Source organism: Coregonus lavaretus (genome assembly GCF_964263955.1).
Source record: "Coregonus lavaretus genome assembly, chromosome: 5".
Classification (NCBI taxonomy): Eukaryota; Metazoa; Chordata; class Actinopteri; order Salmoniformes; family Salmonidae; genus Coregonus; species Coregonus lavaretus.
This window is the reverse complement of record NC_139992.1, coordinates 47,005,045-47,029,777: the sequence shown is the minus strand read 5'-3', so window position 1 is coordinate 47,029,777 and position 24,733 is coordinate 47,005,045. Positions and strand designations below refer to the sequence as shown.

The 24,733-nt window shown below is 42.0% G+C and overlaps 1 protein-coding gene and 1 pseudogene across 3 annotated transcripts; one reads left to right on the top strand and one right to left on the bottom strand.

Annotated features, from left to right (window-relative positions):
- Positions 1 to 1,764: 1,764 nt before the first annotated feature.
- On the top strand, positions 1,765 to 14,624 carry LOC311129458 (uncharacterized protein). 2 transcript variants are annotated; one of them, XM_084161748.1, is made up of 9 exons: positions 1,765 to 1,862; positions 5,708 to 5,868; positions 6,152 to 6,437; positions 7,096 to 7,240; positions 7,455 to 7,590; positions 7,874 to 7,994; positions 13,022 to 13,100; positions 13,248 to 13,471; positions 13,667 to 14,624. In XM_084161748.1, the coding sequence occupies exons 1-9, from the start codon at positions 1,841 to 1,843 to the stop codon at positions 13,720 to 13,722; spliced, it is 1,230 nt and encodes a 409-aa protein (XP_084017874.1). In that variant the 5' UTR covers positions 1,765 to 1,840; the 3' UTR covers positions 13,723 to 14,624. The 2 variants fall into 2 exon arrangements, with proteins under 2 accessions (XP_084017874.1, XP_084017875.1); XM_084161749.1 differs by having other exon boundaries at positions 1,787 to 1,862; positions 5,708 to 5,853; positions 13,667 to 14,623.
- Positions 14,625 to 19,834: 5,210 nt separating this feature from the next.
- Positions 19,835 to 23,168, bottom strand: LOC311129288 (annotated as a pseudogene). Its single transcript has 4 exons — positions 22,866 to 23,168; positions 22,591 to 22,662; positions 20,874 to 21,459; positions 19,835 to 20,842 (listed from the first exon to the last, which is right to left on the bottom strand). The product of its transcript is annotated as an uncharacterized misc_RNA (transcript).
- Between the last annotated feature and the right edge of the window lie 1,565 nt (positions 23,169 to 24,733).

The following is a 24,733-nucleotide window of genomic DNA, read 5'->3' as shown; positions in this document are numbered from 1 at the left end:
GGAAGGCTACCCGAAACATTTGACCCAAGTTAAACAATTGAAAGACAATGCTACCAAATACTAATTGAGTGTATGTAAACTTCTGACCCACTTGGAATGTGATGAAATAAATACATTCTGAAATAAATCATTCTCTCTACTATTATTCTGACATTTCACATTCTTAAAATAAAGTGGTGATCCTAACTGACCTAAGACAGGGAATTTTTACTAGGATTAAATGTCAGGAATTGTGAAAAACTGAGTTTAAATGTATTTGGCTGTCACGATCGTTTATGAACGGGACTGACCAAGGCGCAGCGTGATATGCGTACATGTTTATTTATATAGAATAAACACCACAACGACAAAATAACAAATGAAACGAAACATGAAGTCCAAGGTAGCAAACAACCAACATACCTTACACGGAACAAGATCCCATAACTAACAGGTGCCAAAAGGCTGCCTAAGTATGGTCCCCAATCAGAGACAACGAGCGACAGCTGCCTCTGATTGGGAACCACACAGGCCAACATAGATCTAGACATACTAGAATCTAACATAGACAATCAACAAAGCCAAACACAACACAGAAAATACACACCCTGACTCAACAAATACAAGTCCCTTGAGTCAGGGCGTGACATTGGCTAAGGTGTATGTAAACTTCCGACTTCAACTGTATGAATAGTCACTTTACCCCCAACAAACTACCTAGACTAACCTGTACCCCTGCACATTGACTCAGTACCGGTACCCCCTGTATATAGCCTTGTTATTGTTATGTAATTTTATTGTGTTACTTTTTATTTTTTACTTTAGTGTATTTAGTAAATATTTTGTTAACTCTATTTCTTGAACTGCATTGTTGGTTAAGGGCTTGTAAGCATTTCACGGTAAGGTCTACACCTGTTGTATTCGGCGCATGTGACAAATAACATTTGATTTGATATACCACAAACTCCTGAGGTGCCTTATTGCTATTATAAACTGGTTACCAACATAATTAGAAGGGTAAAAATAAATGTTTTGTCATACCCCTGGTATATGGTCTGATATACCACTGCTTTCAGCCAATCAGCATTCAGGGCTCTAACCACCCAGTTTATAATTAAGCAATAAGGGGCTGTGTACAGTATATGGCCAATGGCTAAGTGCTGTTCTTAAGCATGACACAACGCGGAGTACCTGGATACAGCACTTAGCCGTGGTATATTGGCCAAATATCACAAACCCCAGAGGTGCCTTATTGCTATTATAAACTGGTTACCAACATAATTAGAATTGGTCCTCTGTAGCTCAATTGGTAGAGCATGGTGCTTGTAACGCCAGGGTAGTGGGTTCTATCCCTGGGACCACCCATACGTAAAAATGTATGGGTCGCTTTGGATAAAAGCGTCTGCTAAATGGCATATTATTATTATTATTTTTATAATTAGAAGAGTAAAAAGTAATGTTTTGTCATACCTGTGGTATATGGTCTGATATGCGTTCAGGGCAAGAACCACCCAGTTTATAATCAAAGTTAGTGCAAGGAAAAGGGTAGTGCATAAGGGAAGTACCAACACACCATGATTATAGGGGAGGCGCATGCAAGCAGATGGGGACATTTGGCTAAGATGGAGGAATTATATAGTAAAAATAGCAAAAGAGCGAATGTAAACCTAGGGGGAAAAAACGCACTACCATCCCCTGTGCCCAATTAAAAAAAACACACAACCCTCCCCAAAGCAAAATAAAAAAGTTTGACAACCCCCGCCCCTTAACTTTCGACCTGTCCCTAATGTAAACTGATTGAGCGAGCTTTACTGGTGTGCAGGCTATTCAATGGAAAACGAAAGCCATTACTATTCTCCCCATGGCGTCCAGCAACGTAAATGGTAAGACGCATTAAATATGAACTGATTCGATTATTTCCTTACAATGTTTTCTTTTATTATATCCCCTTCCCTTGTAATATTTATGTTTCATATCAAGCGGTATGATGCGTGAATTGTTGTTGTTTCGTGTCGGACGGACGGCTATGATTCAATAGTTCCTAGCCGACTTGACAACACGTTAAAGTTAATTTAGGCGTTTTATATAAAACTCACGTTTCTATGTTTACTTTGTTCTCAGGTATGATGTCTTTATGGTAAAGTTACTATAATAGTAGGATTTTGTTTCTTGGAAATTCTAACATGCTTTCACTTTCATTTCTGGTAGACTTAAAATTAGACTGGTAGACTATAAACAAGGAAGGATGCCTAAACGCAGCTACACTACATTACCAAAAGGATGTGGACACCTGGTCCACCCTTTGCTGCTATAACAGCCTCCACTCTTCATCCCAAAGGTGTTCGATAGGGTTGAGGTCAGGGCTCTGTGCAGGCCAGTCAAGTTCTTCCACATCGATCTCGACAAACTATTTCTGTGTGGACCTCACTTTGTGCACGGGGGCATTGTCATGCTGAAACAGGAAAGGGCATTCCCCAAACTATTGCCACAAAGTTGGAAGCATCATTGTATGCTGTGGTGTTAAGATTTCCCTTCACTGGAACTAAGGGGCCTAGCCCGAACCATGAAAAACAGCCCCAGACCATTATTCCTCATCCACCAAACTTTACAGTTGGAACTATGCATTGGGGCAGGTAGCGTTCTTCTGGCATCCGCCAAACCCAGATTAGTCCGTTGGACTGCCAGATGGTGTAGCGTGATTCATCACTCCAGAGAACGCATTTCCACTGCTCTAGAGTCAATGGCGGCGAGCTTTACACCATTCCAGACGAATCTTGGCATTGCACATGGTGATCTTAGGCTTGTGTGCGGCTGGAGTAATACATGCTCCTCCAGTTCAGCGAGAAGGGTGTAATTGCAGACCGCAATTAGGGGCGTTTTCTGATATCGGCGTTTGTTGATATCAAGTTACACCCATTGATGCTCGCCATTGGTCCATGGTCGCTTCATTCGCGTCGGGGACAACAGTTGTTGACAACTGTAGCATTGTAGCTAAGCCTAACCCTAACCCTTTTCCTAACCTGCCACGTTAATGATCCTAACCTGCCACGTTAATGATCCTAACCTGCCACGTTAGTTATCCTACCCAGCTATGTAAACAAATCATCTGTGTCGAGAAACAATCTGTCTCATAACACCGGAACTGACCAATGGCAGGCACCAATGAGCGTTTCCTGATATCAAGGAACGACCACATCAAGAAAAGCCCCGAATTGCAGACTGCAAATTTGGCTAGGTTGTAGATTCAAAGGACCATTAAAATAGGGCAAAACGTAGGTGCTGGTATTAGGTAGTAACCACTACAGAATGTCCGTCCAAAACATTGAGGAGGCAGTATTTCCAGATTAAGAGGGTTTATTGAAGATCCACACACACACACAGACCAGTAATAACTGTGGATAGTGGTTCTACAAGGGTAGAAAATAAACTACACATTATAATACACAATCATGTGTAAAAGGGGTAAGGCTATACACAGACACAACTTGACTTAACTGAATGATAATGCAGCATATAAAAATATGAATGACAATAGCAGGATAAATCTGCTGTCTTTACTGCTACATAACACAGATCCAATGTGCTGACATAGACTGTGAAGTATAATGTGGCCCGAGAGTACACGTGATCACCGCACAGTGAGAAAACTGTCACTAAACCAAGTTAATGGCGGACAGAGCGAGAGTGCTCATTAACCAACTTAAACATGCTATACATGGTTATTAAGCTGCTGCAATAGTGAGCAGGCAGTACAGTATAACAGGAACTCTACATAGAATGGAACTACTTTAACAAAGCTATTACCATCTTACAAGTAAGGCACAATCACGACTAAAATACAGAGAGTGTATGACACAGGGGAAAGGTAGCTAGTTAGCCTGGCTAACTGGCTAGGAAGCTAATAATGACAATGCACATAATTATCTTACAAAGTTCTCCCCCCCCCCAACAGCATGTAATATACAATGAAATTATACATATACACACAGTACAAATATTTTAAAAAGTGACTGGGATTGCACTATGAATTCGAGGACTTATTTATATTGTGGTCCCTAGTTTTTACATAAATACATACACTGAGTGTACAAACCATTAGGAACACCTTCCTAATATTGAGTTGCATCCCTTTTTGCCCTCAGAAGAGCCTTAATTCGTCGGGGCATGGACTCTACAAGGTGTCAAGTGTTCCACAGGGATGCTGGCCCATGTTGACTCCAATGCTTCCCACAGTTGTGTCAAGTTGGCTGGATGTCCTTTGGGTGGTGGACCATTCTTGATACACACGGGAAACTGTTGAGCGTGAAAAACTCAGCAGCGTTGCAGTTCTTGACACGCTCAAACCGGTGCGCCTGGCACCTACTACCGTACCCCATTCAAAGGCACTTCAATCTTTTGTCTTGCCCATTCACCCTCAGAATGGCACACATACACAATCCATGTCTCAATTTAAAGATGCACTATGCAAAAATCGCAACGCCATTTCCTGATTGCTAAAATTTGAATAGTTTGCCAAATCTCAATTTATGTGACCTAAACAAGCAAGTATAGTGTACATAATCATTGTACCATCTAAACCGCTGTGAAATATATTTTCCATAACCAAAAATATTGTATTTTCAGCTGTTTGAAGCTGGTGTACAAAACTGAAAGGAAAAGACGCAAAAACAAAACTTAAGAACGAGAACCATAGAAATAGCACACATAGAACAGATCTACCGCTTCTTAGACTTGCTTTCAATGCGAATGAAAGATCAATAACACACATTTCTATGTGAATTTGGTCGGGTCCCCAAAAAAGTTACATATTGTAGCTTTAACAGATGACATCAATAAGGGATCATAGCTTTCACCTGGATTCACCTGGAAAAAGCTGGTGTTCCTAGTGTTTTGTACACTCAGTATACATCACATTGAAAATACTCACTCATATTATGCACGCACAAATACAGCTGAAACATGGAGCAACTTGTAGCTTGGCTTCAGAGAACTCACGAGCTGTCCACTTCTCTTCACCGCAACTCACTGGCTGGAATCCATTACTGGTACTGTAATCTATTGTGTGGGAGGGAAGGAGGAGAGTTGTTTGAATTCAGGCGAAGTGATGTTGTAATTCACCTAATTTCCACAAGGGCCCTACGTTTTACATGTAGCTCCTATTTTTGTGGTTTACTTTTAACAATGGAAACTGATTTATTTGTATGATGTGCCTTTCTGATTGTATATTTTTTGTATAATATAAAACAGTACTGCCATAAACAAAGTAATGCATATAATATAACAAAACAGGTAACAATTAACTAGGAATAAAATATAAAATGTATTATAATTTGCAAAAACGTTTTCTCTCTTGCTTCAGAGGACGTGCTTTGATTTTGTTGCCCATTTGCTTTTTGTGTGACATTCTATTTTGAATATTCCCAAATACAGTAAGTGAACTGCTACTGTGTTTTACGTAGCATTCTTTACGGTACAAAATACTTAAAATATTTCCCAGTCATTTAATTTTTCCCTACAATGCAATGTAATTTACGGTAGCCTACTGTATTCAGCTTATACAGTGTGTTACTATTGATTATACAGTTATTTACCGTGACAATTACAGGATTTTTTTTACAGTTTACAAAACACAATTTGATATCACACTGGTCCAATATCACACTGTAAAAACAGCTTCTCTTCTATTTCCTATTGTTCTATTCTATTCTATTCTATTTTCCCTGTCCAGACCCTAGTCAAGGGAATAGCTACCAGGAGGACTTCAGCTGCTCTGAGAGTAACTCTGAGAGTAGTGCTACAGAAGAGGAATCAGACAGTGATGCAGCAGGAAACCGTCAGGGGCACACTCCATCTACCTCAGCCCAGTGTCAGAAGGCCAGAACTAAGCCTGTCAATATATCAAGCTACTATTTTAGTAGATACGATCTGGAGCTCAAATTAAACATTTAGATGTAAAAAATAAATAAAATAGCCTGTACAAATTACCTGTTCAACTTTACAAATGGCACCCCATATAAATCCTTCTAAAAAGAAAAGTGTGAACAATATGATATCATGTAATATGGTAATTTAGCGGATGGTTTTATCCAAAGACTTATAGTTAAGATATATTCTGTGTAATTCATACTGTCATATCTATTTCAGTTTGATTGATTATGTTATATTTGATCAGGATCAGGAAGAGCCTTGCAGGTTCTACAACAGTGGTCACTGCCAGGATGGGAAAAGGTGCCACTACCTACACGTCTGCAAATACGCCCTGAAAGGCAACTGTCGCAATGGGACCAAGTGTCGCCTCAAGCACCCCAGCTCCTCCTCTGACAGAGATGGAGGTGGTGGGAGGAGAGAAAGGAGGAGGTCTTCATCTGGAGGGAGAGGAAGAGGTGGAAGGAGGGACAGGAGGAGGTCTTTATCTGGAGCGAGCAGAGACGGGGCCAGGGAAAGGTCTTCATCTAGAGGTGAGACGTGTACTAGGCTGTAATAGGGTCAAGTGAGGGAGGGAGGGAGTCGACAAGTTTGCTTCCATTCGGCCTCCCGAGTGGTGCAGCGGTCTAAGGCACTGCATCGCAGTGCTTGAGGCATCACTACAGACCCGGGTTCGGTCCGGGCTGTTTCGCAGCTGGCCGAGACCGGGAGACTCATGAGGCGGCACACAGCGTTGTCCGGGTTAGGGGAGGGTTTAGCAGGCCGGGATGTCCTTGTCCCATCGCGCTCTAGTGACTCCTGTGGCAGGCCGGGCGCATGCACGCTTACACGGTCGCCAGTTGTACGGTGTTTCCTCCGACACATTGGTGCGGCTTGCTTCCGAGTTAAGCGAGCAGTGTGTCAAGAAGCAGTGCGGCTTGGCAGGGTCGTGTTTCGGAGGACGCATGGCTCTCGACCTTTGCCTCTCCCGAGTCCGTACGGGAGTTGCAGCGATGGGACAAGAGAAAAAAATAGTTTGCTTCCATTCAATCCATAAACCTTGAAACGTTTAGAAATGTTCATTGACCAAGTCCAACAATGGCATAATCAAGCTAATATGTTTGTGACCATGAATAGAGATATGTATGGATGCAATGAATGAGTGTGTTGGGAGTATAATTTACTAGTATCCATTTTGTGCCACCCTGTCAGGGACTCAGCTTGACTTTAGCGGGCCCTACAAATGGCAGTTGGACGATGGACATGGTTGGAAGGACATAGCCAACGATCACATCCTGGAGGCACAGTACTCCCAACCCAACACCAAGGGCATCAATATCTACAACACCCCCTATGGGTAAGAGGAAGTACACCTGGTGGTATTAGTTTAGTTCAGAGCCAGATGGGCCTACATACATTGTCTGTATATACTATATATACAGACAAATATGGTTTGGTTGACTGATCAAAAGTCTTTCAAGGACTTTGAAAGAATACTTTTGGTAATTGAGACGCATTCTCTCCCCCTCTGTCTGTCTCTGTCTCTCTCTATTCTCTCTCTCTCTCTGTAGGGCAGTGAGTATTGATTTCAAGGCGATCAGAGTCCGCGGTAAGAAGAATCTGAGGGTGAGGCGTTTGGATGGTCAGCAAACAGAATGGATCTGGTTCTACTCTAATAGCAAAGGCTGGACCAAGTATGGAGAAAAGGTACAGCAGAAGACTAGGCAACAACCCCAAGTGTACCGTTATCTTAAGAAGCTGAACTTTGGAAGATACCAGGGTTGAGGTCAATTCCATCCATTTCAATTCAGTCAATTCAGGAAGTAAACTGAACCATGGAAACATATTTTGGAACTCTGGAATCCTCTACTCCAGACTTAATTAAGCTTATAAACGTAATATCATATGACATGTAATGTTATTGAGAGAAAAAAAAGTGTCACAGAAACCATTATTGAGTGACAGGAAGATAGTTTGTTTTTTCTCTCAGGATCCCAAGGGAAACCCAGGCCCCATCCAGAGTTCTGAGATCGAGAAGAAATTCCAAAGCAACCATAACGGTTCTCTCACGTTCAACATCGGCTCCGATACCTTCGAGATCCGATTCAGACGTGAGTCAGACTGAAAGAAACCTAAGACAAATGCTTATATTGACATTACGCCAATGTTGACATTAAAACTTTAATGTCAAATCAAATCAATCCATTTTTATTTGTCACATGCGCCCAATACAACTGGTATAGACTTTACTGTGAAATACTTACTTATGAGCCCTTTCCCAACAATGAGTTAAAAAGTATGAAACATTTGCTAAAGAAAAGGAAAGGAAATAGTAATACAATAAAATAACAATAACGAGGCGATACAATGCCTTCGGAAAGTATTCAGACACCTTCACTTTTTCCACATTTTGTTAGGTTACAGCCTTATTCTAACATTGTTTTTCCCCCACATTAATCTACACACATTACCCCATAATGACAGAGCAAAAACAGGTTTTTAGAAATGTTTGCTAATTTATAAAAAATTAAAAACTGAAATATCACATTTACATAAGTATTCAGACCCTTTACTCAGTACTTTGTTGAAGCACCTTTGGCAGCGATTACAGCCTTGAGTCTTCTTGGGTATGACGCTACAAGCTTGGCACACCAGTATTTGGGGAGTTTCTCCCATTCTTCTCTGCAGATCCTCTCAAGCTCTGTCAGGTTGGATGGGGAGCGTCGCTGCACAGCTATTTTCAGGTCTCTCCAGAGATGTTCGATCGGGTTCAAGTCCGGGCTCTGGCTGGGCCAGTCCCGAAGCCACTCCTGCGTTGTCTTGGCTGTGTGCTTAGGGTCGTTGTCCTATTGGAAGGTGAACCTTCGCCCCAGTCTGAGGTTGAGTGCTCTGGAGCAGGTTTTCATCAAGGATCTCTCTTTACTTTGCTTCGTTCATCTTTCCCTCGATCCTGACTAGTCTCCCAGTCCCTGCCACTGAAAAACATCCCCACAGCATGATGCTGCCACCACCATGCTTCACCGTAGGGATGGTGCCAGGTTTCCTCCAGACGTGACGCTTGGCATTCAGGCCAAAGAGTTCAGTCTTGGTTTCATCAGACCAGAGAATCTTGTTTCTCATAGTCTGAGAGTCTTTAGGTACCTTTTAGTGAACTCCAAGAGGGCTGTCATGTGCCTTTTACTGAGGAGTGGCTTCCGTCTGACCACTCTACCATAAAGGCCTGATTGGTGTTCTTGGGGACCTTCAATGCTGCAGAAATGTTTTGGTACCCTTCCCCAGATCTCTGCCTACGACACAATCCTGTCTCGGAGCTGTACGGACAATTCCTTCGACCTCGTGGCTTGGTTTTTGCTCTGACATGCACTGTCAGCTGTGGGACCTTATATAGAAAGGTACATTTCCAAATCATGTCCAATCAATTGAATTTACCATAGGTGGACTCCAATCAAGTTGTAGAAACATCTCAAGGATGATCAATGGAAACAGGATGCACCTGAGCTCAATTTCGAGTCTCATAGTAAAGGGTCTGAATACTTACAGTACCAGTCAAAAGTTTGGACACACCTACTCATTCAAGGTTTTTTCTTTATTTTTACTGTTTTCTACATTGTAGAATAATAGTGAAGACATCAAAACTATGAAATGACACATGGAATCATGTAGTAACCAAAAAAGTGTTAAACAAATCAAAATATATTTTAGATTCTTCAAAGTAGCCACCCTTTGCCTTGATGACAGCTTTGCACACTCTTGGCATTCTCTCAACCAGCTTCACCTGGAATGCTTTTCCAACAGTCTTGATGGAGTTCCCACATATGCTGAGCACTTGTTGGCTGCTTTTCCTTCACTCTGCGGTCCAACTCATCCCAAACCATGTCAATTGGGTTGTGGTCAGGTGATTGTGGAGGCCAGGTCATCTGATGCAGCACTCCATCACTCTCCTTCTTGGTCAAATAGCCATTACACAGCCTGGAGATGTGTTGGGTCATTGTCTTGTTGAAAAACAAATAATAATCCCACTAAGCGCAAACCAGATGGGATGACGTATCGCTGCAGAATGCTGTGGTAGCCATGCTGGTTAAGTGTGCCTTGAATTCTAAATAAATCACTGACCGTGTCACCAGCAAAGCACCCCCACACCATCACCCCTCCTCCTCCATGCTTCACGGTGGGAACCACACGTGGAGATCATCCGTTCACCTACTCTGCGTCTCACAAAGACACGGCGGTTGGAACCAAAAATCTCAAATTTGGACTCATCAGACCAAAGGACAGATTTCCACCGGTCTAATGTCCATTGCTTGTGTTTCTTGGCCCAAGTAAGTCTCTTCTTCTTATTGGTGTCCTTTAGTAGTGGTTTCTTTGCAGCAATTCGACCATGAAGGCCTGATTCACGCGGTCTCCTCTGAAAAGTTGATGTTGAGATGTCTGTTACTTGAACTCTGTGAAGCATTTATTTGGGCTGCAATTTCTGAGGCTGGTAACTCTAATGAACTTATCCTCTGCAGCAGAGGTAAATCTGGGTCTTCCATTCCTGTGGCGGTCCTCATGAGAGCCCGTTTCATCATAGCGCTTGATGTTTTTTGCGACTGCACTTGAAGAAACTTTCAAAGTTCTTGACATTTTCCGGATTGACTGACCTTCATGTCTTAAAGTAATGATGGACTGTCGTTTCTCTTTGCTTATTTGAGCTGTTCTTGCCATAATATGGACTTGGTCTTTTACCAAATAGGGCTATATTCTGTATACCACCTGATTGGCTCAAACGCATTAAGAAGGAAAGAAATTCCACAAATTAACCTTTAACAAGGCACACCTGTTAATTGAAATGCATTCCAGGTGACTACCTCATGAAGCTGGTTGAGAGAATGCCAAGAGTGTGCAAAGCAAAGGCAAAGGGTGGCTACTTTGAAGAATCTAAAATATAAAATGATTTGTTTAACACTTTATTTGGTTACTACATGATCCCATATGTGTTATTTCATAGTTTTGATGTCTTCACTATTATTATACAGTGTAGAAAATAGTAAAAATAAAGAAAAACATTTGAATGAGTAGGTGTCCACATCTTTTGACTGGTACTGTATGTAAATAAGGTATTTCTGTTTTTAATAAATTTGCAAACATTTCTTTAAACCTGTTTTCGCTTTGTCCTTATGGGGTATTGTGTGTAAATGCTGAGGACATTTTTTTATTCAATCCATTTAGAATAAGGCTGTAACGTAACAAAATGTGGAAAAACTCAAAGGCACTGTATATATATATATATATATACAGTGGGGAAAAAAAGTATTTAGTCAGCCACCAATTGTGCAAGTTCTCCCACTTAAAAAGATGAGAGAGGCCTGTAATTTTCATCATAGGTACACGTCAACTATGACAGACAAAATGAGGAAAAAAAATCCAGAAAATCACATTGTAGGATTTTTAATGAATTTATATGCAAATTATGGTGGAAAATAAGTATTTGGTCAATAACAAAAGTTTCTCAATACTTTGTTATATACCCTTTGTTGGCAATGACACAGGTCAAACGTTTTCTGTAAGTCTTCACAAGGTTTTCACACACTCTTACTGGTATTTTGGCCCATTCCTCCATGCAGATCTCCTCTAGAGCAGTGATGTTTTGGGGCTGTCGCTGGGCAACACGGATTTTCAACTCCCTCCAAAGATTTTCTATGGGGTTGAGATCTGGAGACTGGCTAGGCCACTCCAGGACCTTGAAATGCTTCTTACGAAGCCACTCCTTCGTTGCCCGGGCGGAGTGTTTGGGATCATTGTCATGCTGAAAGACCCAGCCACGTTTCATCTTCAATGCCCTTGCTGATGGAAGGAGGTTTTCACTCAAAATCTCGCGATACATGGCCCCATTAATTATTTCCTTTACATGGATCAGTCGTCCTGGTCCCTTTGCAGAAAAACAGCCCCAAAGCATGATGTTTCCACCCCCATGCTTCAGAGTAGGTATGGTGTTCTTTGGATGCAACTCAGCATTCTTTGTCCTCCAAACACGACGAGTTGAGTTTTTACCAAAAAGTTATATTTTGGTTTCATCTGACCATATGACATTCTCCCAATCCTCTTCTGGATCATCCAAATGCACTCTAGCAAACTTCAGACGGGCCTGGACATGTACTGGCTTAAGCAGGGGGACACGTCTGCACTGCAGGATTTGAGTCCCTGGCGGCGTAGTGTGTTACTGATGGTAGGCTTTGTTACTTTGGTCCCAGCTCTCTGCAGGTCATTCACTAGGTCCCCCCGTGTGGTTCTGGGATTTTTGCTCACCGTTCTTGTGATCATTTTGACCCCACGGGGTGAGATCTTGCGTGGAGCCCCAGATTGAGGGAGATTATCAGTGGTCTTGTATGTCTTCCATTTCCTAATAATTGCTCCCACAGTTGATTTCTTCAAACCAAGCTGCTTACCTATTGCAGATTCAGTCTTCCCAGCCTGGTGCAGGTCTACAATTTTGTTTCTGGTGTCATTTGACAGCTCTTTGGTCTTGGCCATAGTGGAGTTTGGAGTGTGACTCTGAGGTTGTGGACCGGTGTCTTTTATACTGATAACAAGTTCAAACAGGTGCCATTAATACAGGTAATGAGTGGAGGACAGAGGAGCCTCTTAAAGAAGAAGTTACAGGTCTGTGAGAGCCAGAAATCTTGCTTGTTTGTAGGTGACCAAATACTTATTTTCCACCATAATTTGCAAATAAATTCATTAAAAATCCTACAATGTGATTTTCTGGATTTTTTTTAATCAATTTGTCTGTCATAGTTGATGTGTACCTATGATGAAAATTACAGGCCTCTCTCATCTTTTTAAGTGGAAGAACTTGCACAATTGGTGGCTGACTAAATACTTTTTTCCCCCACTGTATGTATACACATTTTTAGCGCGTTCCTCTGACACCGCCTGTTATAGAGCTCCTGGATGTACTGGGCAGTACGTACTACCCTCTGTAGCGTCTTGTGGTCGATGCCAAGCTTATGCCAGTCTGTGACTCACTCATGTCTGTGACTCACTCAAAACAGAAAGACTCAACGTAACTGGCAAAGTGAAAGTATGTGAATAAGATTACATTTTCTGCGTTGCTTATTAGTTTCTTTGTTCATTATTTGTTTGTGTGTGTGCTTGTCAGAAATGAGACAGGTGAGCGGCAAGAGGAAGAGAAAAGTTGTCCGTCGTCCAAAGTACCAACCACCCCAAAGCGGAAATCTGTAAGTACTAGCACAATCGAACGGATTTACCCTTTAGGAGAAGACATTGACTGTGCCATAGATAAAACCCTCATTATTTGAATATGCTGATTTTAATGTATTGATAATTTACTTGAGGTAAATGGAACGGTCTCTCTGATTGAACAGAACTGGTCGAGTGACGTCTGCTTTCCAGAGAATAAAGATGTCCCCAGCGGGCCAGAGTGGATCTCCAGAGTGGCAGTTTGGGGGGAAAAGTGGGCGATGGCACACCTTCAAAGACAGTGCAAGCTCAGTGTCCAGTGCTGACATTGAAGACCAGTACCAGCAGGACTCCAATGGATCCATGTCCTTCACTGTCAATGGACAGGCCTACAAGCTGGACTTCTCAGGTAGGAGGCCTCAAGATGTGTGTAGCCTTGCAGACGATGTGTAACTCATGTTCGAGGAGACAACTTTAGTGTGATCACTTCTGAAGGTAGTCATTCTTATAGTAGTATTTAGGCCTAGTATTTTCTAGAAAAGGAATGACAATATGTATTTAGGCCTTGTTTGAAGCATTCTCTATATGTCTCTGTCTTTTGCAGCCATGAAGCAAACCAACCTGTCTACAAGGGTGACCCGCAACATCAGGCGGAAGTAGAATTGTTGGGTTGCTATTGTTTACATGCAAGAACCTGCCATTAGCTCACTAACGAAATACACGTCTATTGCAGAAAAGGCCTACAGTATTGTACTGTACTGTACTTAATAATAACAATAATACTTTTTGACTACAGATATTGGATATACTCCTGTAGACACTGTGTATGAAACAACATACACACACAAGAAAAAACTGTTTACCTTTTTTTGTGTGTATTTTTTTGCCCTGCAAAAGCAAAGTGCAGTATCTGAAAATGTGGTAAAAAAAAATGTTTTATCTGTTGTAATGGCCTGGTGTAATATGTGATAATAAGGCATTTAGTTTCCTGACAAGAACAAGCTAGTCAGAATATATCATGAAGTACCAGAAATTGCTGTATGTCTGGACAGAAAAATACTTTGAAGTCAGATTTTGAAGTTTATTATTTTAAGCAGATAGTGCACTTTGCCTTTATAGGGTATACATATATGATGAATGCTGTAGCAAACTGCCATGCTCAAGTAACTGGGACATTTAGTTAGATAACATTTGTGTGCATGATGTTGAAATGTAGGTAATAATACATTTTATCTCTGGTGTTGTTTGAAAAGATGGGAATATTCAGAGCCATAATTAAATAAGCCTTAGTATACACACTTAAAATATTAGCACTTTGAATCAAGGGTAATCTCCAATGATGTGTATATATACATTACCGTTCAAAAGTTTGGGGTCACTTAGAAATGTCCTTGTTTTCCATGAAAACATACATGAAATGAGTTTGAATAGGAAATATAGCAAAATGAATAGGAAATGTAGTCATTGACAAGGTTAGAAATAATGATTTTTAATATAAATAATAATTGTGTCCTTTCATCAAAGAATCCTCCATTTGCAGCAATTACAGCCTTGCAGACCTTTGTCATTCTAGTTGTCAATTTGTTGAGGTAATCTGAAGAGATTTCAACCCATGCTTCCTGAAGCACCTCTCACAAGTTGGATTGGCTTGATGGGCACTTCTTACGTACCATACGGTCAAGCTGCTCCCACAACTGCTCAATCGGGTTGAGATCCGGTGACTGTGCTGGCCACTCCATTATAGACAGAAAACCAGCTGACTGCTTCTTCCCTAAATAGTTATTGCATAGTTTGGAGTTGTGCATTGTCCTGTTGTAGGAGGAAATTAGCTCAGATCAAGCGCCGTCCACAGGGTATGGCATGGCGTTGCAAAATTGAGTGATAGCCTTCCTTCTTCAAGATCCCTTTTACCCTGTACAAATCTCCCACTTTACCACCACCAAAGCACCCCCAGACCATCACATTGCCTCCACCATGCTTGACAGATGGCATCAAGCACTCCTCCAGCATCTTTTCATTTGGTCTGCGTCTCACAAATGTTCTTCTTTGTGATCCCAACACCTCAAACTTCGATTTGTCTGTCCATAACACTTTTTTCCAATCTTCCTCTGTCCAGTGTCTGTGTTCTTTTGCCCATCTTCATCTTTTGTTTTTATTGGCCAGTCTGAGATATGGCTTTTTCTTTGCAACTCTGCCTAGAAGGTTAGCATCCCAGAGTCGCCTCTTCACTGTTGATGTTGAGACTGGTGTTTTGCGGGTACTATTTAATGAAGCTGTCAGTTGAGGACCTGTGAGGCGTCTGTTTCTCAAACTAGACATCAGTTCAAACATCACAGGTGTAACACAAACCAACTTTTCTTCACTATACAATAGGAACATCCTCTAAAAATGCAACATCATTTTCATTAAAGGGGAAATTCAGTATTTTATAATTTAATGTAAGATGGTTCATCACCCTGAAAGTAGTCTAGTTTGAGAAACAGACGCCTCACAGGTCCTCAACTGGCAGCTTCATTGAGGACCTGTGAGGCGTCTGTTTCTCAAACTAGACACTCTAATGTATTTGTCCTCTTGCTCACATGTGCACCGGGGCCTCCCACTCCTCTTTCTATTCTGGTTAGAGCCAGTTTGTGCTGTTCTGTGAAGGGAGTAGTACACAGCGTTGTACGAGATCTTCAGTTTCTTGGCAATTTCTCGCATGGAATAGCCTTCATTTCTCAGAACAAGAATAGACTGACGAGTTTCAGAAGAATGTTCTTTGTTTCTGGCCATTTTGAGCCTGTAATCGAACCCACGATTGCTGATGCTCCAGATACTCCACTAGTCTCAAGAAGGCCAGTTTTATTGTTTCTTTAATCAGCACAACAGTTTTCAGCTGTGCTAACATAATTGCAAAAGGGTTTTCTAATGATCAATTAGCCTTTTAAAATGATAAACTTGTATTAGCAAACACAACGTGCCATTGGAACACAGGACTGATGGTTGCTGATAATGGGCCTCTGTACGTCTATGTAGATATTCCATTATAAATTGCCATTTCCAGCTACAGTAGCCATTTACAACATAAACAATGTCTACACTGGATTTCTGAGCAATTTGATGTTACTTTAATGGACAAAAAAAATTGCTTTTCTTTCAAAAACAAGGACATTTCTAAGTGACCCCAAACTTTTGAACGGTAGAGTACATCATTGGTCATCTCGCTTGTGTTAATTTCTAACATGGCTGTTCTAAATAAACAGCCCACTGACTGCCTTGTACTTTACCCCTAGATGAGTAAAATGTATTGGTGCAATAATAAATGCTCAGAAGAACTGTGAGTAAACAAATCTTGTTACGAACAGTTTGACTTTTAGCAATGATTAATTGATTAATTGAAGACATATTTTACATATGTTTTATAAAAATTGATGCAATGCCTTAATGTTCCTAAAAGGGGATTGACGCTTGTCGTATGTACCTCAATATGATTGAAAGCTTAAACTGCCATATTGTTACTGTACACAATGAATAAAGACAAACTATGTTTCCATAAAATATGTTTTTGATCAATAGCAGAATAGAATTCCGATTCCAATCTGTACTTTTTCCCTGCAGTCTGAACAGCCAAAAAGCACATGGAATCTGACATTTCAGTATTTGTGTGTCAATTTTTTGCAGTGTATCCATTGCCCCATCAGCCCCCACCATAATTGCCTCACCACCTCCCTCTGTCAGGTAAAAATCTGATTCCTGGCCATGTGACTTGTGTTTGAACAGTCAAACCTGATTTAATTGCCCTCAAGTGGTTTTTAGACTGTTAATTGGCATATCCTGTTGAAAGGTGAACAGGAGAGGAAGCGTTGTAAGAGTATTAAGATTCAAACCTAAGATCTGATAAATGTGTTTGTTACACAACAGTTCAGTAGCCTGTAAGTTCTGACTTAAAGTTCCCAAATGGTCCTATAATAAAACGTTTTAAATTGAATGAAATATAAAATAAATTCTCTCTGCATATTTCATTTCTCTCTCTGCTTTCACCCACCCCTTGTCACCTCTCTCCCCACTACCCTCTCTCCCTCCTGGCTCAATCATAAATGACCTTAAAACGTCAACCGCGCTACAAGGCAGGTCTTCCGCGCTCTATATTGAATCGAGCGCTTAAAGGGTACATCTGCAGTTGCTACATCCATTTTTGGACTTAATGATATGTATCTATTGATTCTTGAAGAATATATCTTACAAATGCCCCATGAGCTTAGTTCAGCTGCTGTATACCATCAGATACCAAAATATAAGCTTGCTTTACTCCAATGTTTGTAAATAAAGGAAATGTAAACAAACATTTAATAGCCTCAAAACATGGTTAAAACTATAATTTTGATATCCATGGATGTTCAGTCCTAGAAATTCTGTCTCTGTCTACAACACATCAACAACACATCTGCCATGCTGATCCTCAACACGGGGGCCCCTCAGGGGTGCGTGCTTAGTCCCCTCCTGTACTCCCTGTTCACCCACGACTGTGTGGCCAAGCACGACTCCAACACCATCATTACGTTTGCTGACGACACAACAGTGGTAGGCCTGATCACCGACAACGATGAGACAGCCTATAGGGAGGAGGTCAGAGACCTGGCAGGGTGGTGCCAGGACAACAACCTCTCCCTCACCGTGAGCAAGACAAAAGGAGATGATCGTGGACTACAGGAAAAGGAGGGCCGAACACGCCCCCATTCACATCGACGGGGCTGTAGTGGAGCGGGTCGAGAGTTTCAAGTTCCTTGGTGTCCACATCACCAACAAACTATAATGGTCCAAACACACCAAGACAGTCATGAAGAGGGCACGACAACACCTTTTCCCCCTCAGGAGACTGAAAATATTTGGCATGGGTCCCCAGATCCTCACGAAGTTATACAGCTGCACCATCAAGAGCTTCCTGCCATCCAGGACCTCTATACTAGGCGGTGTCAGAGGAAGGCCCAAAAAATGGTCAAAGTCTCCAGTCACCCAAGTCATAGACTGTTCTCTCTGCTACCGCATGGCAAGCGATACTGGAGCGCCAAGTCTAGGTCCAAAAGGCTCCTTAACAGCTTCTACCATAAGAATGCTGAACAATTAATCAAATGGCCACCCGGACTATTTACATTGACACCCCCCAACTCTTTGTTTTTACACTGCTTCTACTCACTGTTATTATCTGTGCAGTCACTTTACCCCTACATACAGTGGGGGAAAAAAGTATTTAGTCAGCCACCAATTGTGCAAGTTCTCCCACTTAAAAAGATGAGAGAGGCCTGTAATTTTCATCATAGGTACACGTCAACTATGACAGACAAATTGAGGAAAAAAAATCCAGAAAATCACATTGTAGGATTTTTTATGAATTTATTTGCAAATTATGGTGGAAAATAAGTATTTGGTCACCTACAAACAAGTACGATTTCTGGCTCTCACAGACCTGTAACTTCTTCTTTAAGAGGCTCCTCTGTCCTCCACTTGTTACCTGTATTAATGACACCTGTTTGAACTTGTTATCAGTATAAAAGACACCTGTCCACAACCTCAAACAGTCACACTCCAAACTCCACTATGGCCAAGACCAAAGAGCTGTCAAAGGACACCAGAAACAAAATTGTAGACCTGCACCAGGCTGGGAAGACTGAATCTGCAATAGGTAAGCAGCTTGGTTTGAAGAAATCAACTGTGGGAGCAATTATTAAGAAATGGAAGACATACAAGACCACTGATAATCTCACCCCGTGGGGTCAAAATGATCACAAGAACGGTGAGCAAAAATCCCAGAACCACACGGGGGGACCTAGTGAATGACCTGCAGAGAGCTGGGACCAAAGTAACAAAGCCTACCATCAGTAACACACTACGCCGCCAGGGACTCAAATCCTGCAGTGCCAGACGTGTCCCCCTGCTTAAGCCAGTACATGTCCAGGCCCGTCTGAAGTTTGCTAGAGTGCATTTGGATGATCCAGAAGAGGATTGGGAGAATGTCATATGGTCAGATGAAACCAAAATAGAACTCTTTGGTAAAAACTCAACTCGTCGTGTTTGGAGGACAAAGAATGCTGAGTTGCGTCCAAAGAACACCATACCTACTGTGAAGCATGGGGGTGGAAACATCATGCTTTGGGGCTGTTTTTCTGCAAAGGGACCAGGACGACTGATCCGTGTAAAGGAAAGAATGAATGGGGCCATGTATCGTGAGATTTTGAGTGAAAACCTCCTTCCATCAGCAAGGGCATTGAAGATGAAATGTGGCTGGGTCTTTCAGCATGACAATGATCCCAAACACACCGCCCGGGCAACGAAGGAGTGGCTTCTTAAGAAGCATTTCAAGGTCCTGGAGTGGCCTAGCGAGTCTCCAGATCTCAACCCCATAGACAATCTTTGGAGGGAGTTGAAAGTCCGTGTTGCCCAGCGACAGCCCCAAAACATCACTGCTCTAGAGGAGATCTGCATGGAGGAATGGGCCAAAATCCCAGCAACAGTGTGTGAAAACCTTGTGAAGACTTACAGAAAATGTTTGACCTGTGTCATTGCCAACAAATGGTATATGACAAAGTATTGAGAAACTTTTGTTATTGACCAAATACTTATTTTCCACCATAATTTCCAAATAAATTCATTACAAATCCTACAATGTGATTTTCTGGATTTTTTTCTTCTCATTTTGTCTGTCATAGTTGACGTGTACCTATGATGAAAATTACAGGCCTCTCTCATCTTTTTAAGTGGGAGAACTTGCACAATTGGTGGCTGACTAAATACTTTTTTCCCCCACTGTACATATCAAAGTTTGTAACTCTTGAAACAATACAAACATGACCATTTAATTCACACAGTAACATTCATTTCGTCAATAAAAGTTTTCATCAGCCTTCACACCTCCAATGGTGTCAGTGTTCCCAGGGTTCTATGGGAAGGTCATGGCACTGAGAAAGCCACAGTCCCCCTATGATAGCCCACAGGTGGTCAGCCATCCAAACAATGTAATAAATCGTGATTGAGTCATCACGCTGGGCCTCGGGGCCAGCAAGTCGCTAGACTCATCTTCATCGCTGGCCTTCATTCTTCACATTTGTTCACTCTCAAGAGAGGTGATCAAATGTCTAAAATAGCAACACTGTACTAAAGTTGTAGTTACCACGAGCAGGCTCGCCAAGAAGCACGCGCGAGACACCCAGTCCCACCAGGTGTATGCGTTTTTGGCCGAGGCAGTGGAGGCGCTGGTCAGGATAATGGCTGTCTTCTTGGCCAGGTTGACTTCGACCTGGGCGTGTGCAAGATAGTAGCTGGTATCCTGCAGAAGTTCCTGTACCATGGCCATGGAGTCCGTCAGTGACCTGGTGCTCTCCTCATAGAAGGTGTCCTCCCACCAGGTTGCAATGTCAGTGTCCAGGGGTTCCCTGCCTAGAATATTCAGCTGTCGCATTGTGAACTCTTCAGTCACTTCCAAGCAGAAAGGTTAGCCGGACAGGCCCCCGTTGGAGAAATAGTCCATCTCACTTATCACACACCACTGGGTATGAGATACTTGGATAGCATCAGAATAGCCGCGCAATGATCGTACACTCATCAGTTTGGTAGCGTTAAAAGTTACAGATTGTAATGTATTACAGTTGCAAATTACATAACTTGAAGTCTCATGACAACGTATCAACGTATCAGTACCATTCACACAAAAATAGCCAGTAAAGTGATCCCATTTCATGACTTGGTCTTTAACGACCACTCCCAAAGGGGGCAATGGAGCTTGAGTTTGGAAATACTTGGTCCGGAAGAATAAAAGGGAAAGTTACATATTAACCAATACAACCAACACATTCTTTAGAATTGTACATCATCACAGTGGCTAACAGTTCAGCATATTGCACATTCTTTAGAATTGTACATCATCACAGTGGCTAACAGTTCAGCATATTGAATATTCGGAATATTGTCTGACTTGAACCATTTTTCTAGTCCAAGTGAAACAATAAGGTCATTCAGCGCATGGCGTTGTGCCTTACCCAGGCCAATAAGGTCATTCAGCGCATGGCGTGGTGCCTTACCCAGGCCAATAAGGTCATTCAGCGCATGGCGTGGTGCCTTACCCAGGCCAATAAGGTCATTCAGCGCATGGCGTGGTGCCTTACCCAGGCCAATAAGGTCATTCAGCGCATGGCGTGGTGCCTTACCCAGGCCAATAAGGTCATTCAGCGCATGGCGTGGTGCCTTACCCAGGCCAATAAGGTCATTCAGCGCATGGCGTGGTGCCTTACCCAGGCCAATAAGGTCATTCAGCGCATGGCGTGGTGCCTTACCCAGGCCAATAAGGTCATTCAGCGCATGGCGTGGTGCCTTACCCAGGCCGAGATCCAATATCTCCTGCCGTGCAGCTGTGAACAAGACCTGTGCCTAAGTTCAACAAGCTATATTATGTTTCACAGTGCGCGTTTGGTCAAAAAGCATGATTAAGCTTCAATAATGTCTCAGCTTCTGACTTGACTGCCTTGATGATACTATCATCACCGAGCTTCAGGTGCTGAAAACCAGTCACTACTTGATTTGAAATCCATGCAGTGTATTGTGAATGCTTAGCCAGCTGATATGTGTTAAACCCGGAGTTACCACCCAAAGAGGCAAGTCACACCGGTGGTTAAGCCACGCCTTGTACGTGTGTCTGTGGCTTGGACATCAAGTCTGCCCTTGTAATCTGAAATTAAATCCTCAGTAGGTGTCTGCTACCATTAGCATGTTCTATCATTACTGCTACAACGAGCCTGGAATGCTGACAGAACATCAGATATGTTGTAGGACACATGGACCATAACTGGATTAACATCATGCAAGAGGATCTTGTTAATGTTTCCTTTAACAAGACCACGTTTAGAGACTGGATATGGTTTTGAACAGTGTTGGTTTGTGATAGGTGCATGTAGTAAGGTTAAAACAATACTTAGTTGACCATGAACAATTCTTGCATTTGTCCAGGCTGTGAAATTAGCAGCACACGAACCAACACAGTACATACCCTCCCTTCGTTCTGTCCAGATGAAAGATCTGGGTCTGTAGAAGTCACCTATAGGAAAAGTTAGATTAAACAATGCAGTAATAATGTTATGATGCGTCCTGTTATGAGGTGCAACATGCTTGCACCTATAGATGTCAGGAAGTAGATCTGTCGTGTTGTAACACTTTTTGGGATCTCTGCCATTGTTATAAACAGAATAAAATGTGTTCAGTATGTCTATGGGTGTATTTGATGTATCCAATAACTGGAACCAGATTGTTCTGTTGTATTGGAAACAAATGTCAGGATTAATCTTGATACCTTTGTGAATGGGAAAGCTCTTGTCTATGCGGTCGGGAAGATGGCTGGATCCTATGTTACAGCAGATCTGCATGGCACAATCTGGTCCTGAGGTAACCCCAGGGGGCCATGTATCTATCTGTTTAGGATAAAGTGGAATCTGGTTGTTTGTGTATGGCCCACTATACTTCCATACCCATCTCTGGCACCCCAGAGCATGGTTAAGCTCTACTCGCTGTCCTAATTCGATGCAGGTTGGTCACGTCACTGTCCTGGCCTCTGGGGTCCAGGGAACAGCTACCACCCTTCTGTTAAGACAGAAATAGAAAAAACAAAGATCATACAAGTCAAAACATTGCTTCATCGCATTTGACCCCGGTATGGTTTACATTGTGTCATGTGAAACCATTTAAACCTTTGCTGGGCCTTAACAGCCAGGCAGCTGTTACATGCAGCCTTGACCTCGTAAGGACCATGCCATCTTGGGGCAAAAGCGTTCTCTTTCACTCACTCTCACTCTCACTGTCACTCTCACTCTCACCATGACCATGTCCCCCTCTGTGAACTTGGTTTCAACCACAAGATTGAACAGTGCATTGTTTGCTCTGTCTGACTGCTGTTGCCTCAGAGATGCCTGTGCATACTGGACCTTGAGCCTGTCCTGTAAGTGAGTCAACACAGTCTGCTGCTTTGCAAACATCATAGGCCCCAGCTCAGCTGTGTTCACATCTGGGTCAATGGGAAGTTTCATGGTTCTTCCTGTCATCAACTCGTACAGGCTGATTCCTGTGGCCCTGGAGGGTGTGGCCCTCATCACCGTCAACAGTTGTCAGAGCACCTTACCGATCACTGCACCTGTACACAGCCCATCTGAAATTAGCCCGCCCAACTACCTCATCCCTATATTGTTATTTATTTTGCTCATTTGTACCCCAGTATCTCTATTTGCACATCATCTCTTGCACATCATTCCAGTGTTAATACTAAATTGTAATTATTTTGCACTATAGCCTATTTTATTGCCTTACCTCCATAACTTGCTAAATTTGCACACTGTATATTATATGTATTTCTGTTGTATTTTTGACTTTGTTTTGTTTTACCCCATATGTAACTCTGTGTTGTTGTTTTTATCGCACTGCTTTGCTTTATCTTGGCCAGGTCGCAGTTGTAAATGAGAACTTGTTCTCAACTGGCTTACCTGGTTAAATAAAGGTGAAAAAAAAAAAAAAAAAAAAAACACTTGTGGGAAGAGCTATCCACTGACCTTTATGCTGTGCAATCTGTCTGGACAATGATTCCTTAAGAAAATCTGTGCGTTCGATAAATCCCGCCACCTGAGGCCGGTATGCAACATGGAACTTCTGCTCAATGTTCAACATTCTGCACATGTCCTTTATGACTTCCCCTGTGAACTGCCCCCACAGGCCTGAAATGTGTGGTTTACAGGCCACATCAGGTCTGCAAGTAGGGTGGCAAAATTATTATAATGTTACTTGTAGGTAGGGTTGCAAAATTCTTGTAACATTCCAAAAATTCCCAGATTTTCCAGAAATCCTGGTTGAACGAATCCGAATTTCTTGCTTATTCCCTCCCGTTTCCAGGAATCTTCCAACCAGGATTTCTGGAAAACCTGGGGAATTTTGGAAACGTTACCAGAATTTTGCAACCCTACCTGCATGTAACATTATGCTGATTTGCAAAGTGATGTGTAATTCCTACTGGAATCCAGCCAGAGTAAGGATATCCAACAGTTGGAATTTATTCACCCACAACCTGCATTCAAAATGATTGTCAGGGTTAGGAACATTTGTGAGGTGACTACCTAAGACATTTAATCTGAAATGACCATTTCAGTAACGGGTGCAAAAAATCTAATTAACGAATTGGATTAGTTTAGAAACATGTATGTTATTCATCTTTGTGTAGCGTAAAATGAATCAATCAATGTACATGCAAAAACACAGATATTAAAAATCTACCTGCAGTAAAGCATGATGTGAAATGTTTTACGTAGCATTTTTTACGGTACAAAATACTTAAAATATTTCCCAGTCATTTAATTTTTCCCTACAATGCAATGTAATTTACGGTAGCCTACTGTATTCAGCTTATACAGTGTGTTACTATTGATTATACAGTTATTTACCGTGACAATTACAGGATTTTTTTTACAGTTTACAAAACACAATTTGATATCACACTGGTCCAATATCACACTGTAATTACAGCTTCTCTTCTATTTCCTATTGTTCTATTCTATTCTATTCTATTTTCCCTGTCCAGACCCTAGTCAAGGGAATAGCTACCAGGAGGACTTCAGCTGCTCTGAGAGTAACTCTGAGAGTAGTGCTACAGAAGAGGAATCAGACAGTGATG

Bases quoted from the DNA above. Each gene is read 5' to 3' on its own strand.
- LOC311129458 (XM_084161748.1), top strand. From the start codon at position 1,841: ATGGCGTCCAGCAACGTAAATG. The intron at 5,869-6,151 runs GTCAATATATCA...ATATTTGATCAG, and splicing joins AGAAGGCCAGAACTAAGCCT to GATCAGGAAGAGCCTTGCAG. The intron at 13,101-13,247 runs GTAAGTACTAGC...CTGATTGAACAG, and splicing joins CCACCCCAAAGCGGAAATCT to AACTGGTCGAGTGACGTCTG.